Below are 14,264 nucleotides of genomic sequence, written 5' to 3'. Positions count from 1 at the left end.
CCCACAGAGGAGGCCTGCTCCGGGGTACGCTCCCTTCCCGTCCCCCCGGGCTGGCCACCTGGCCCGGCCTCGCTTCTTGCATTCCGAGGGCCTCCAAGCAGCCGCAGCGCTTTTCTGCGGAGATTTCCGTGCAGGCGTGAGAGCCCGTGTGTCTGCTGCTGTGACCTGGGAGGTGGCGTGACACGTGCCGGTCCCACCAGGTTTCGGGTTTCTTGAACATGATTTATCCAGGGTTTTTAAACTGTAAGAACTTCACACAGATGTCTGTCTTCCGTCCACATGACGGATGTAAATTTGGGGAATCAAGTCCTCACGACACACGGCCTCTGGGTTCTGTTTGTGCTCAGGCGCAAGGTTACAGAGAGGAACTCACCTGCGGGATTATCGTGGGAGGCCTCTGCGCGCCACTCCGCTGGTCGTGGGGCGGGCTGACAGCAGGGACCCCAGCCGGGGCTGTGGGCTGGAATACTTACACGCATGTACGCGGCCTCCCCGTGGGGCGAGGGCTTCCTCACATCATGGTGGCCGGGCCCGAGCACGACTCCCAAGGGATAGGCCTGGCCCCGGGAACGGCAGGGCATCCCTTCTGCCGTGTGTTGCTGGTCACTCGGTGGCAGAGCTGGGCTCAGTCGGGAGTGGGGTGACCAGAGTCCAGCTCCCTGTGAAGAACTGGGGGGCAGTGCTCTAACAGTACCCCAGGGTTCACTCTCATGTCCTCCCTTTCTGGACTCGGTATTCCCTCTCTCTGTAACGAGAGGTCTGGCTGGCGTGTCCACTTTCTTGATCAGTATTAGTGCCTCCTCCTCCTGCTGAGATCGGGGCCCCATGTGCAGGCGTCTGGACCCTGCAGGGCTCCCACTCCCCCGCCAGGGTGTCCCCTGTGCCTGTCCCCCGCCAGGAGGACACCTTCTCCGCTCACTCTGCACCCCAGGGTGTGTCTGTTGGCGTGCGTGCCACCAGGTGGGTGTGGCACACAAACCATACCCTTTAGTTCTGAGAAATTTCGTTGATTATTTTTAATGCCTTCTATTTTTTTCTGTTCTCAGTTCTAATTTATTGATTTTGGAGACAGGGAGGAACATTGGTTTGTTGTTTCACTTATTTGTGCATTTATTGGTTGCTTCTGGTATGTGCCCTGACCAGAGATTGAACCCGCAACCTTGGCCTATGGCAGTGGTCAGCAAACCACGGCTTTCGAGCCACATGAGGCTCTTTAGCCCCTTGAGTGTGGCTCTTCCACAAAATACCGACTTCTGCGCATGGGCCACGAAGTTTCAATCGCACTGTACGTGCGTGCCCACACGTGGTATTTTGTGGAAGAGCGACACTCAAGGGGCCAAAGAGCCGCATGTGGCTCACGAGCCGCGGTTTGCCGACCATGGGCCTATGGGGACAGTGCTCCAGCCACTGAGCCCCCCGGCCGGGCTCTGTTCTCAGCGTTCAAGTGATTTGTATTCTTCATATGTCAGGCCCCCGGCCTTTCCTCTCTGTGGGTCCGCCAACTGCTCTAGCACCCGCCCCTGCCTCTCGGCGGTTGAACATGTGAGAGTTCACTTCTTGCCCAGACTACGTTGGGTCCGTGTGCTTGCGTGTGCAGCAGTGCCGGGGGTTTGGGGAGTTGGAGACCCAGACCCGGCCCACCTCTGCCTGCGCCATCTTCACCCCTGGGGCCCAGGTTACTTCTGAGGGAAAGAGACAGGCAGGTGTGCTAACCTCCTTGGCTGGGGTGATGCGCAAGCTCCTTTGACCAGCGCTGGTCCTGTGGCCCCACCTGGAGGCCGGGGCTGGAAGTGCAGCTCTGTCTGCGCCCTTCTAGTGTCCTGGAGTGGGCATTGGCCCCTCTCGCGTTTGTTGCCCGGATCCCCCCCTCTCCCGAGGCCCGGGGCTCAAGCACGCACACATGGCCGGGCCGGGCCGACGTTCCCTGACTGCAAGCCTTCTCCGTCCTCACGAGGCTGCTGGTGGCTCCTCCCTCCACTCTCAGCTTCCAGGACTGTTCCTCTTCCTTTCTCTCTGTTATTTTTGGTTTAATTTTTTTTTTTTTTTTAAATTCTGTTCCTTGGGAGGAAGTGGAAGTAAATGTATTCACCAGAACGCTCTCGGGGCCTTTCAATGCTGCGTTCTTTGCCGGCTTTTTCTGCGAGAGAACCGCGGGGCCTTGCCTTCCTGTTCTTAGAAAAGGAGGCCTGGTCGGGGACCGAGGTGTGTCCTGGCGGGAGGATGTGCTCATAGACCCGCCGAGAGGCCGCAGGCTGGCTTCTGCTTCCTGTGTGCGGGCCTGGGCGTCTTCTCTCTTCCCTGGTAACACCCTCAGGTTTGCTCTTCCCCAGCTGCTGCTCTTTAAGAGACCAAGTCACGTGCTGAGGGTCAGGGTCAGGGTTAGGGCGGGGCTACGGCTCTCTCCTCCCCGCACGAGGCCTCTGCTGCTTCCCTGGCCTCAGGAGGCCTCCACCTGTTCGCTGGGGGGTCTCCTCTGATTTCACCTGTTTCATGGAATCCTCTCTCATAGGGGAGGGTGCAAAGCAGGTGATGCCCAAGGACCTCCAGGGCATCTGGGCAGGCGGAGGGCATTGCGCCCGTTGCTCCATGGGCTCTGCTCCTAAAGCCGTGGCCGGCAAACTGCGGCTCGCGAGCCACATGCGGCTCTTTGGCCCCTTGAGTGTGGCTCTTCCTAAGCCTTAGGAGCACCCTAATGAAGTTAATAACAATGTACCTACCTATATAGCTTAAGTTTAAAAAATTTGGCTCTCAAAAGAAATTTCAATCGTTGTCCTGTTGATATTTGGCTCTGTTGACTGATGAGTTTGCCGACCACTGTCCTAAAGGGACCACTGCGGGAACCTCCTGGTTGAGGAAGCCCCCCCACAGCCCGACTTTGATCCTGGGGATACGCCGGCCTCCCTTTTGTTCTCTCAGAGCAGAACTCTGCCCGCCGGCCAGACCCAGTCCCTGCCCCTGCAGCCCTTGCCCGAGGGTCCCAGCCCCGCCGTGTGCCCAGTCTGGGTGGGCGCAGCGAGGCTCACAGGGAGCCTGATGGCGCTCCTCTCCCGCCTCAGACCAGACGCTGTCACGTGACCTTATTCTGAGGGTTGGCAGAACTGGGGGCCACCTTTTCAGATGAAAGTGCCAGCCCAGAGAGACCGTTTATCCAGAACAGACTCGTGTCTGCAGCCCCAAGAACCGCTCCCCTACCTGTGGCCTTGGGCGGTGATGGGCCCTGACCGGGAATCGAACTGTGACCTCCTGGTTCATAGGTTGACGCTCAACCACTGAGCCACGCCAGCTGTAATTAAAAGACAGTTTATTGGATCAGCTCACCCAGTGCACCTGGAGCGCAGACGGTGCCGATGAGGGGGGTGGGGCGAGGTGGCGGGAAGGTGCGGGCCCCAGGCCTCAGGTGTGAGCAGATCTGTTTTCCCTTCTTTGTAGGACTGACAAGTCGACCCCACTGATCAGCAAAGGCCAGCCGCGAGGCCCTGGTAACGCTCTCATTTGGGGCTGGGCTTTCCTTCCGCTTGGTGAGTGGGGGTGGGGGCAGGGCCCAGGGTGGCAGCCCTGTGTGAGGGCCCGGCTGCCCCACCACCTGCCCCCCTGCCCCCTCCCGGCTGCCTCCCTGCCCTCTGTGGAGCCTCTGATGCTCCCCATTCTGGGCCCTGCGGCTGCTGGGGGTAGGAGGGCCAGGAGCCCCCAGTGGGGACCGGCTGGTCTGCAGGAGGCGCCCGTCTGTCCCACTGTGACACCTGCACACCCTACCCAGGGTGCGTGGAGGTCACAGGCTGTTTGGCGTGGGGGGCTTTTCCCTCAACAGATGAGAACATTTCGGGAGCCTTGCCTTCAGGCCCGACACTGGCTCCAGTAGTGTGTCTGTCCCGTGGTTGGGGCGGGGGCACACTGCGAGCTGACGCGTTCTGTCCTACAGCAGCGGACGTCTCCGGGACAGAAGCTCTGGGTCCTCTGTCCAACACCCCGGCCCTGCAGCCCCCCGCGCCCATGCCCAGGAAGTCACAGGCGGTAAGCGGTCAGCCCTCCTGCTCGGCCAAAGGGGTGCGGGCTATGCCCCGAGGGCTCGGAGGAAGCAGGTCTTCCCCTGGCTGGGGGGTGGGCGGCTTCTTCCTGGGTGCCCGGTCTTTGGATCTGGGCAGGATGCAACCCAGAGCTCCCAGCCGGGGGGCTCAGCCCTCTCCTGACGCTCCAGGACACCCCACACACATCAGCCCCAGCTGCCACGCTCCCGGCTCTCCAAGTGCCCCGGCCCCTGAGCCACCCCATCTTTTTAAAAATGTTTTTATTGGTTTCAGAGAGGGAGGGAGGGATAGAAACATCAATGATGAGAATCATTGATGGGCTGCCTCCTGCATCCCGGGCACATGCCCCGACCGGGAATCGAGCTGTGACCTCCTGGTTCATGGGTCGATGCTCTACCATTGAGCCACACCGGCCGGGCTGAGCCACCCGATCCTGACAAACCTGTGGCTCCCAGGTCTCTGCCCAGGAGCTGGTGCCGCCTGCTCACCGGCCTCTGACCCTCCCCTTCTGCACCCAGGCCAAGCTGAAGCCCAAGCGCGTGAAAGCCCTCTACAACTGCGTGGCCGACAACCCAGATGAGCTGACGTTCTCCGAGGGGGACGTGATCATCGTGGACGGGGAAGAGGACCAGGAGTGGTGGGTGAGTCGGGGCCTGGGCCTGGGAGGGCGGGGCTGAATCCCTGGCCACCTGGCCCGAGGTCTGCCATGTGAGGCCCTCTGTGCCCGAGTGTCCTCAGGCCTGCGGGCCCCTGGGGAAATGCAGAAAGGTGTAAAGGCAGAAAGTGCACCATGATCTCAGCCCCGCCCCCAGAAAACATTTTGATTTTCTTTTTGACTTTTATTTACCTGCATAACTCACATCGTTGAGGTCAGACGTGATGTGTAACTTATGTAATTTACCCAGAGCAAGAAGGAATGGATTTATTGGTCTTCGTGAATGCATGGCTACGTTCAAACAGGGCCACGTCACGTTTGCCACTTTGTGATGGCAGCTCACACACTCCTGACACTCGATTTCTTCATCCATTAAAGGGGAAAAAATGGCAAGCCTGTCTGTCGCCCCCAAGACCGCCAGGACGCGGTGGTGAGGGCTCCTCGGACAGAGCCCCTCTAAGGGAGAGCCTTGCGGAAAGTAGGCCGCGCTCTGCGATGTGAGGCAGAGAGAAGGGAAAGCAGTTTAGGCGTCTTACCCAAGTGATTCCTTCTCAGCAGAGTTTCTTCTGAACAATATTTTTTCTCTCCAGATGGTGCAATGCCCTTCCGAGTTCCCAGCAGTTGGAAGTTTTATAACCACCCAAATGTTTGTTCTTTTCAGATCGGCCACCTCGATGGAGACCCCAGCCGCAAAGGAGCGTTTCCCGTGTCTTTTGTGCACTTTATTGTGGACTGAATCGCTGCTGAACAAGCACCCTTAGCAGCGATGTTCCTGTTCATTGTTGGTACCACACTCTTGCCAGAAACCAGTTTCATGAACTGTAGGCCCACTTGCTCGAATGCCACTCACTGTTCTGTTTTTAAAACTCACAGGCCATTTCTATCTACAAATGGATCGTTTTTTATAATTTGTGATTTTCATGAAACATGGCTCTACTTTTATTAGGAAAAACTGAATTGCCTAAAAGGTGAGCTAAAAAGCTATTTTAACTACACAGTCAAGATCCCGAATCGACAGAATTAGCGGAACCCGATTCGAGGACCAGAGATTCTGCCTGCGCTCCTTGGCCCGATAATGACGTCGGTGCTGCCAGCTACTCGTCGTTTAGGAGGCGACATGCTATCAGTTCCCCTTTAGAGACCTTTTAAAAATGCCTTCTTAAGATTTCCCTTGAAAGCCACCCAGTGTTCAGTTAAAGCAACTTGGAAACGGACACTAGCATTGTACACTCCAACCCTGATGTGTGAGGGTGCGACGCTCCTTGTATTCTGCATGTGTGTGTAACCTGTTGTGAACAATCCATCCTCCCTAACAAAACTGCCAATAGCTGATCGTGGCGCACGATAGTAACAGTTCATTCGGTTCCAGGGTGGGTGACACTGCGTTTCCTGAGTTCGGTTAAAAACTGACGACGATGGATTGCAAAGGGGTTCTTCCCACTGGTTTGGATGCTCTAGGTGTTTCGGAAACTGCCTTCCTGAGCTCCCTCCATCGCACAGGTAGCCCGCGTGCGGGCCCCGCTGTTGCCACCCGCTCGTTTCCCACTGAGTGTGCCCGCCTTCTCTTCTCGCCTGAGAACGCCCCAGTCTAGTGTCTGGTATTTATATCACACGCCGATAGGCTAGTGGTTACACTGTCTTGACATTTAATCTTCCTTCGTCGGTAGCCAAGCGCATATCAGAAACCCATAGGCCCCGGGAATGAAACACACCCAGACATCCCAGTTTTACTCTAAGCGTCATATCGTTCTTACACTTAAACTACTGGGGCTAGGGGGTTAGGTTGTATGTGATAAAATCAACTCATTAGTTTGATGAACTTGACTGTCATACCTCTACCTAGTCATTGAGTGTGTTCATGGGAGGATGTGGGAAACGCCGGCTCTCTGAGGAGAAACGGGCATAAACGCCCACCTGGCTTTTTACCACCAGCCCAGGCCCGAGCTGCAGTGCAGGCTCGGAGAGGAGAGCGAGGCGGCGGCGCCTTGGAGCAGAGCAGCCTGTCACGCGGGTCCTTCTTATAAGTGTAAGATGTTTGCTTTTGTTTGTGATTGTGTTGTTTTTCGTTGCTATTCTGAAGGAAGACAGAACTGGAATGTTTTATGATGTTGTATGCCCATTGCTCTTTGCCTGTCACAGTTCCAGGTAAAGTGTGTTAGCTGTATAATTAGTCTTATTTTTTAAAGCACTACATCTCTTTTCACTGATTGTTAACTTCTGTTGTTTGAACCCTCCATTTAGTTAACTTTCTCGCAGATTTAAGGAAGTGAACAGATGTGTTTTTTGCACCACGCACTTATTTTAACACAGTCCCCCCACATCTGCCTCTTACAATCCGCCTTTGACTCCTCGGTGCCACTGTGTGGGAATTAAAGTTGATCCTATCAGCATTCGAATACCACTCCCAATCTGGTGTCCCAGGCTCACTGGGGCAGACATCCAGGAAATACTTTCCAGGCTACAGTTCGGTGGTGCTATTGTGCATCATGGATATGACTCTTGTCAGAGGAGAAATCATCAACTTCCCTGCTGATAGCCTTTCCTACTTATTTGCTCTCTGCAAATAAATTTAAAAAGTGAGAGGAAGGAAAGCGTTGTAGATATCTATTTATATTCCAGGTTTATGTTCCATGAACTTCGCTACGGGATCCTGGCATTGTGTGTGCCCTGGTCAGGTCTGACTGCAGGCATGAGGACTGGGAAACGGGCAGACCCCGTGTGCTCTGCTGAGGGTGGGCACTGCCACATGCAGCTGGAAATGCTCGGAGATGTATGATACTCGATTCATCCACTCAGTTCCTTTGGTCTAGTTGCAGCGCAACTGTACATATTGTATAACCTAAATCCTTATTTTCATTGTCCTCGATGCGGTGATTTATACCTAGAGCATGTTAATAAGTCTACTCTTCTTGGTGACTAGTCATTTGACTAGAAAAAATAAAATACTTTTAAATGGACATGGACTTGGTTTTGTTTTTAACCCTTCAAGCTGTGTGTGTGGGAAACAGCCCTTCACTAACCAGCTTGCTATACGTGAGCGTCTTTATTCGCTATTTTAACACATGCGGTTCTGTCCGCTCAGGTAAAGGTGGAGGCTGACTGGCATGTCATCCTGACGACAGACTTTTAAAGTTTTACCTTTTGTGTCGAGTGGGCAGCGGCGCGTCCCCAGGCCAGAGCGCTGAGCCAGAAAGACCACGGCCCTGGGGAGGCCAGAGCAGCGGCCTTGGGCTCCCTCTGAAGGTTCTCAACCTTTATTGATGGCTCACTGAGTGCACTCCGGGACCCTTAAGGGGTTAAGCTCATTTGTGTTTAAAAGCAACAAATGAGGTTTCTTAGTCCCAATCGTAACTTCGCTGAGTTAACTCACTGTTAATAAGACACATTTTAATAGAAAAACAAATGGCCAATGTTTTATACGTTGCATTTTCTTCCCAGAAAATCTAGAACAAGGGGTCACTTCATACTTTCATGCTAGTTCAGCGCTGCAGATTGAAAGCCAGTTTAGAAAACAGCCAATCTTCCTCCCGCGACGCCGACCCGCTTGGCAGACTCACGCCTTCTCAGCTGTCAGCACGGAGTCAAAAGCGGTGGACAGGACTTTGCAGATGGCTTGTGCTTGTTCCTACATTGAGCGAAAGGCACAGGAAGGAAGTTCACAATCTGCCCCTGAACTTCACTTGACCAGCACAGGTATGAACCTGCCCCTTTCACTTCTCACCCTACGCGTGACATTGCCGGCTTGGACCACTGCCAGCCAGGAAGGACACGCCAGGAAAAGCAGGGCCCCTGCCCCAGAGGACCCCCTCCCCCCATCTGCTGTGTGTTCACCCTGAACCTCTGATCCCGGCACACGGTCCCCCGCAGGAGGCCCGGTCAGCGGGCTGACGGCCACGTGTGTACGCTATGCCGGGGTCAGACACGTGGAGAGCATCTCGCAGCCTCTGGTTTTTCGACTCTGTCTGGTGAGTGAGAGAGAACCACGGAGGCTGAACCTCACCAGGCTGCTGCACTGGTACACCCACAGGCTGACCTCCTCGTTGCTGGCATTGGTGGTCTTCAGCGCCAGCAGGCTTTTCCCCGCCCCCAGGCCGTCGTCGTAGCACACCATCCGGATGATCAGGTAGAGGGCGTGCCTGTGCAGCACGTCCTGCAGCGGGAGGAGAGAGACCGTGATGGCGTGCGCATCTCCATCACTAAGGACACCCTTTCCCCTGCACAAGTTTTCTGTGAGGCTTGGAAACACAAGATCAGGTTTTCCGCCCAAAGGGCGTCCCAGTTGCTCAGCCCCGGGGTTACCCCTGGCTCCTCAGACTCCAGAAAGACAGGAGTCAGGCGACCCAAGTTCACCACTCAGTCCTCCCCGCCCAGCCCCCAGCTGGTGGCCCTCCTGTGGGCAGCAGAGGTGCTGGCGTGGGCCCCACCACACAGGAGCGCCAAAGGGAAGCTCCCTCCACCCACCCTAGGAAACGGGCGGCTTTTCAGACCAGAGGCCAGGCACGTGCCAAACCCCCGGCTCTGCAGACAGGAGCAGGCCAGCGGCAAGTGGTCCTGAACCCCACCCCCCCCACAATGCCCCAGACACCCTTCCTGATCACTTACATACTGATCGGGTGTGGATACTTTGATGCCGTACTTGGAAACGCCCATAATCACTTCTTCCTCCAGGGGAACGAAAGGCAGCTTCCCATCTTGCTGTAGGTAAAAGCAGGGACGGGCGCACACTCAAAACCGTGACCTTAAACCCGCTTTAGGACCTGGCTCACAGACCCCAAGCTCTTGAAAAGAACGCAGCGCACACAGCAGCGCAGCAAGAACATCTCTCCAAAGAGGCAGAAAACCCCCTGCCCCCCCCTTTTTTTTTTTACAGCCAACAAATCTGAGCAAAATTCAGACCCATGCACTCCAGGGCCTTTTCTCTCCCCGTGGGGATTAAGCCTCATTACAACCTCCAACCCCTCTCCAATCCGGGTGAGGGTTAGTGGCTCAGTTAGAAGAAGAAATAGTTCACACTCATGTCAGCACGCAGTCAGGGAACACGCCACAGGAACCAACTTTCGCAGCCACGCGATAGCGCACCCAGGGGTCGGCTCTGCCCGGCGCTCCCCACGCCCCAGGGTTTGGGCGAGGAAACAGTGCTTGATGGACAGTTACTCGCCCTCCAGCCTATCCATTAGCAGTGTGAGCTCTCTCCGACTGACCGGTTCTCTCTCCTGCACTGGAATGCGACCTAACTTGTCTTCTCTAACATCAGGTCCAGTTGGCAATCAGTAGGTGCTCCGACTAAATGTTTCAGGGACCTTTTGTCTACATCGAAGCCACTGTGGTAAAGGAGCAATGCCCACTTGCCTCAGTTCTGGGGTGCTCACAATGCTGTGGGGACCCCCCGCCAGTCATTCCTCACAGTAGGTTTAAGGCAGTTCCAGGAATCGAAGGACGGGATAACCGTAATGCTACTGCCAGTGACTGGGACAAGCCCATTTCTCCGGTGACAGGGGAATGAGCAGTCCCTGTCGGAAGGAAAAGAAGCCTAGTGTGGTCTGGGGGAAACATTAGCGATCTCTCAGCATAACAGGGATGTTAGTTTGCGCGTTGTAGGAACCACTATATTCCAAACTAAACCTGGGACACTGACCGTGGTAGCCCCACCTACCAAAGGCTGTCTGTTACATGGCAAGTTCGAATGGCGATTTCCTCACCGATGAGACTCCTCCCGAGAATATGAAACAATGACCCCTTGGCCATGGCTGCGGAGAACAGGTTCTCAGGTCACCGGCACTGTGGCCTGATAGGGAACCTTCCCTGGCCCGATAGCCCCGTTAGGGAGCAGACACCCACTTCCCTCTTCCACCTCCTGGGCCTCAATTCTTACGGAAACGGCAGGAATAAGTAGGTGCGCTAGGTCGCCGCTGAAGATTATTGAGGAGCTAACACGAGTTCGGCGCAGATCCAGGAAGGTGCAGGCGGCTTTACAGACAAGCCTGTGGCATGTCACAAGCCGCGGCTCCGTGCCTCACTGAAACAAGGAGGTGCGTCGGCCCCAGAAAAAGTAAAAAGTCCTGTTTGTGGGAAGGAACGGCTGTTCCCAGGCGACCATGGTCCAGGACACCTGTACCTCCTTCACCCACATTGTAACTGTGAGGTAGCCAGGCTTGGGGACAAGCCATGTGTTTCTCCAAAGCCAGAGTTTACTCTCTAGACCAGGGGTGGGCAAACTTTTTGACTCGAGGGCCACAATGGGTTCTTAAACTGGACCGGAGGCCGGAACAAAAGCATGGATGGAGTGTTTGTGTGAACTAATATAAATTCAAAGTAAACATCATTACATAAAAGGGTACGGTCTTTTTTTTTTTTAGTTTTATTCATTTCAAACGGGCCAGATCCGGCCCGCGGGCCGTAGTTTGCCCACGGCTGCTCTAGAATCTTATAAACTGGAACATTTTTGTCGTTACCTGGGCAACGTCTATATAATTGATCAGGTCCAGTGGCCCTTCCAGACGTTTTCCTTCAGAGAGTTTCAGTTTCTCAATGGCACCGACGTATCTTATTCGGAATTCCGCACAGGCGTCTGAGTTGTTGTTGCTTTGTCCTAAAGGTGAGCGAAAATTCAGCGTAAGACTTTCCTATCCTCAATCCCTGCCCAAATAAGAAACGGACTAACAAAAATAAATTTCCTGACATACAGAGTTTTTTTATAGAATGGGAAAGAATTTAAAATCTCACTAACCTCTTCCTCAGGTACAATATTGCTAAATATGAAAATCTAAATAGGAGTAAATTAAATAATATCTTTCATTTCAAACAAACGAGAAAGGTGTCAACTAGATAATGATTGAGTCCCTTTCTGATGCATAATGACACAATTATTTTCTGGCTGCTTCTCCCTCTTTACCATGTTAATGATGAACTTGCTTTTCTGATTCAGGAAACCTGATCTATCTCTACCATTGAACCAGAAAAGGCAATTTGTTTTTAATGCAGAAGGAATAATGCTGGATAGGAAGTCCCTTAACCGATGATAAAGGATGAAGAAGTGTGCGAGCTATAAAACGTAGTCAATACAAAATCACCAAAATGTGTATGCTGCTGCCACAGTAAGGAAATAAATACTGTGATGACTTGTAGGTGATGTTCATGTAAGAAAGATGCCCAGCCACATTTCTAATATTTTAAAGGCATCTGGAAGGTAATAGACCTTGTGCTTCTACCGTATATTCTATTTTACATCCTATGTTTCTTCTCTCCCCGCACCCAACTTTTACAGATGGACAAGTCTATGATCCTGAAAGGAACAGTGGGAGGAGTTTGGACAGATGAACATGGTGTATTTCCAAGTAGATACTAGCTGTTGGTAGTTAGAAGCCGTCTTTTAATTTCTAAAGAGCTGCTCATTGCGGTGCCTGCATACATGTCTTCAAGTGTCTGAGAGATGCTACACTTAATCACATGTGCTCCTGGGGCTTACAAGCTGGCGTCTTCTGGGCAAACGGCTCCTTAATCCTCCTCGTCAGCAGGGCGTTTGTCCTAAACCCATAAACAATGGAATCCATGCGCTGCCGCCCCGTTTCTTAAAAAGCGATTGTGAAACTTCCCAACAGTCACCACCATGTGCTCCGCATGCTTTGCTCTAGGACCGTTAAGAGCAGTTTGGCACCTGCCCCGGCCAACGGCTTTCACTAACCACCTCACACACACCCCCCAACCCTCATTCCACCAGATCTTGGGCCGTTTCTAAACTCTTGTCAAAAATGGCAGAGGAGAGAAAGAAACCCAAACACACCAGAACTCGCGCCACCGGGCGAAACGGTGTGAGCCTCAGAGGACGCATGGCCCCGCCCTTCCTGTACCTGAGCTTTTGGTGGAGTCCGTGTCCAGGCTGGCCACCGTGCTGGACCGAGAAAGGCCCCCGAGGCTGGAGTCCACAGACTGAGAAATTAGAAGCAAACCAGCATTTAATCATAATTAGAGACACTATCTTCTCTCAAGTTCTCTACCGAACACTCAAACGATGTATCATAGCCGAATGAATACATAACCCCAACTGCTCTCCCGTGACAGTCCCGAGGAAATGCGCTGTCCCCACGGCCGACTCAATCAGAGCCAGTGCCTCTGCCTCCTTACAAGACACCGGATACTTATCTTGTACGTGAAAATCTACACCTGGCTGTCCCCTTATCTCCACTGGCCCCGCGGAGCACAGTGCGGAAGGCAGGCGGGCGCTCCCTGCTGAAGACGTGAGCAGCGACCGGAGAGGTGCAGCGATTTACCCAGGGTCACGCCTGGTCGATACCCCAGACCTCCCGTCCCAGCAGGGCTCCTGGGCCCCACCCCAGCGCTTCCGGAAAATCCCAGCCTGCACCAGTGCACACGCAGGCTGGCAGGCCAGAACACCAATGTGAGCTGCAAAGGAACCCCAGCAACACTGCCAAGCAAAGCACAAAGCAGCATGCGCGTTAGTGCGGAACTACAGCTACAGGCACACACCACGAACCCTACGATTCAAGGAGGGCAGCCCCTTAATTGCATGCAATTTCTATCACATTAAAAAAAAAAAAATTTAAAAAGCGGTGTTTGTTTCTACAAGACCATTTACAGGTCCTGTCCCACCTCGGTTAGTGGATTTAGGGATTTCAGAAAGTCTACCGAGACCAAATGAAATCAAGCACAGAATGTGTCTCTACTGCAAAAAAAAAAAAAAAAAAAAAAAAAAAAAAAAGTGAATGTTAGAACACCCCTAGTTTGAAGGCTACGCGGGCAGGCCTGCCAGGTTAGCATCCTCCATGCACCTCACAGAGACTGAATCCGCAGCGCCGGCCCCTACCTTGCTCTTAGTACTGATCTCGCTACTTTGGGAGCTGCTACTACTGTGCCGCTTTTTGCCTTTCCGAAACATTGTCACTACAGCGTGGTCCAGGCGCTCCCCTAGGAAAACAAATGTCCCGTTATACCAAGAAGAGCAGCTTTAAACCACTTCATGCAGAACGGGCATAAACACTATCCCTTCCCCTCACCTGGGAAATGTTGGAGCTCACAATGTGGGTGCTATCCTTATTTCCACTGTTTCTTTTTAAATTCTAAAAATCTAACCCCAGCCCTAACCGGTTTGGCTCAGTGGATAGAGCGTCGGCCTGCGGACTGAAGGATCCCGGGTTCGATTCCGGTCAAGGGCATGTACCTTGGTTGCGGGCACATCCCCAGTGGGGAGTGTGCAGGGGGCAGCTGATTGATGTTTCTCTCTCATCGATGTTTCTAACTCTCTATCCCTCTCCCTTCCTCTCTGTAAAAAATCAATAAAATATCTATTTAAAAAAATAAATAAATAAAAAATAAAAATCTAACCCCAAAGGGGCAGACACCTTGTCATCCCTGCAGGTGTCGTCCCTACAGGCACTGTTTTCAGAAGCAACGGACAGATGCCATTTAATTCTCGAAATACCAATTCCAGACACTGCGACTCAGTGCGCGTCCTGCAAACAGCAGGGCGGGGCCCAGGAGACAGTGCGGGTGCCCATCCAGGCGGCGGGGTGCCCATCCAGGCGGCGGGGTGCCCATCCAGAAGGCGGGGTGCAGCCCCTTTAAACGCG

At 53.6% G+C, this 14,264-nt stretch overlaps 2 protein-coding genes across 3 annotated transcripts in view; one reads left to right on the top strand and one right to left on the bottom strand.

Annotated features, from left to right (window-relative positions):
* ASAP2 (ArfGAP with SH3 domain, ankyrin repeat and PH domain 2) overlaps window positions 1-7,637 on the top strand; it is a 77,511-nt gene extending 69,874 nt beyond the window's left edge. Inside the window, exons 22-26 of the mRNA XM_014540536.1 lie at window positions 8-24; window positions 3,430-3,479; window positions 3,920-4,011; window positions 4,544-4,666; window positions 5,342-7,637. Of these exons, the coding sequence (XP_014396022.1) occupies window positions 8-24; window positions 3,430-3,479; window positions 3,920-4,011; window positions 4,544-4,666; window positions 5,342-5,416 (357 nt within the window). The 3' untranslated portion in view covers window positions 5,417-7,637. The remainder of the gene's footprint in view (window positions 1-7; window positions 25-3,429; window positions 3,480-3,919; window positions 4,012-4,543; window positions 4,667-5,341) is intronic.
* A 409-nt stretch (window positions 7,638-8,046) lies between these two features.
* Window positions 8,047-14,113, bottom strand: ITGB1BP1 (integrin beta 1 binding protein 1). 2 transcript variants are annotated; one of them, XM_014540561.1, is made up of 7 exons: window positions 14,037-14,113; window positions 13,502-13,602; window positions 12,528-12,606; window positions 11,133-11,269; window positions 9,283-9,375; window positions 8,681-8,830; window positions 8,047-8,305 (listed from the first exon to the last, which is right to left on the bottom strand). In XM_014540561.1, the coding sequence occupies exons 2-7, from the start codon at window positions 13,571-13,573 to the stop codon at window positions 8,234-8,236; spliced, it is 603 nt and encodes a 200-aa protein (XP_014396047.1). In that variant the 5' UTR covers window positions 13,574-13,602; window positions 14,037-14,113; the 3' UTR covers window positions 8,047-8,233. The 2 variants fall into 2 exon arrangements, with proteins under 2 accessions (XP_014396047.1, XP_005867305.1); XM_005867243.2 differs by lacking the exon at window positions 14,037-14,113 and adding an exon at window positions 13,692-13,759.
* Window positions 14,114-14,264: the final 151 nt, after the last annotated feature.

This window comes from Myotis brandtii, unplaced genomic scaffold (assembly GCF_000412655.1).
Source record: "Myotis brandtii unplaced genomic scaffold, ASM41265v1 scaffold247, whole genome shotgun sequence".
NCBI classification, from domain to species: domain Eukaryota; kingdom Metazoa; phylum Chordata; class Mammalia; order Chiroptera; family Vespertilionidae; genus Myotis; species Myotis brandtii.
The sequence above is the reverse complement of the archived record's forward strand: the minus strand, read 5'-3'. Positions and strand labels throughout refer to the sequence as shown.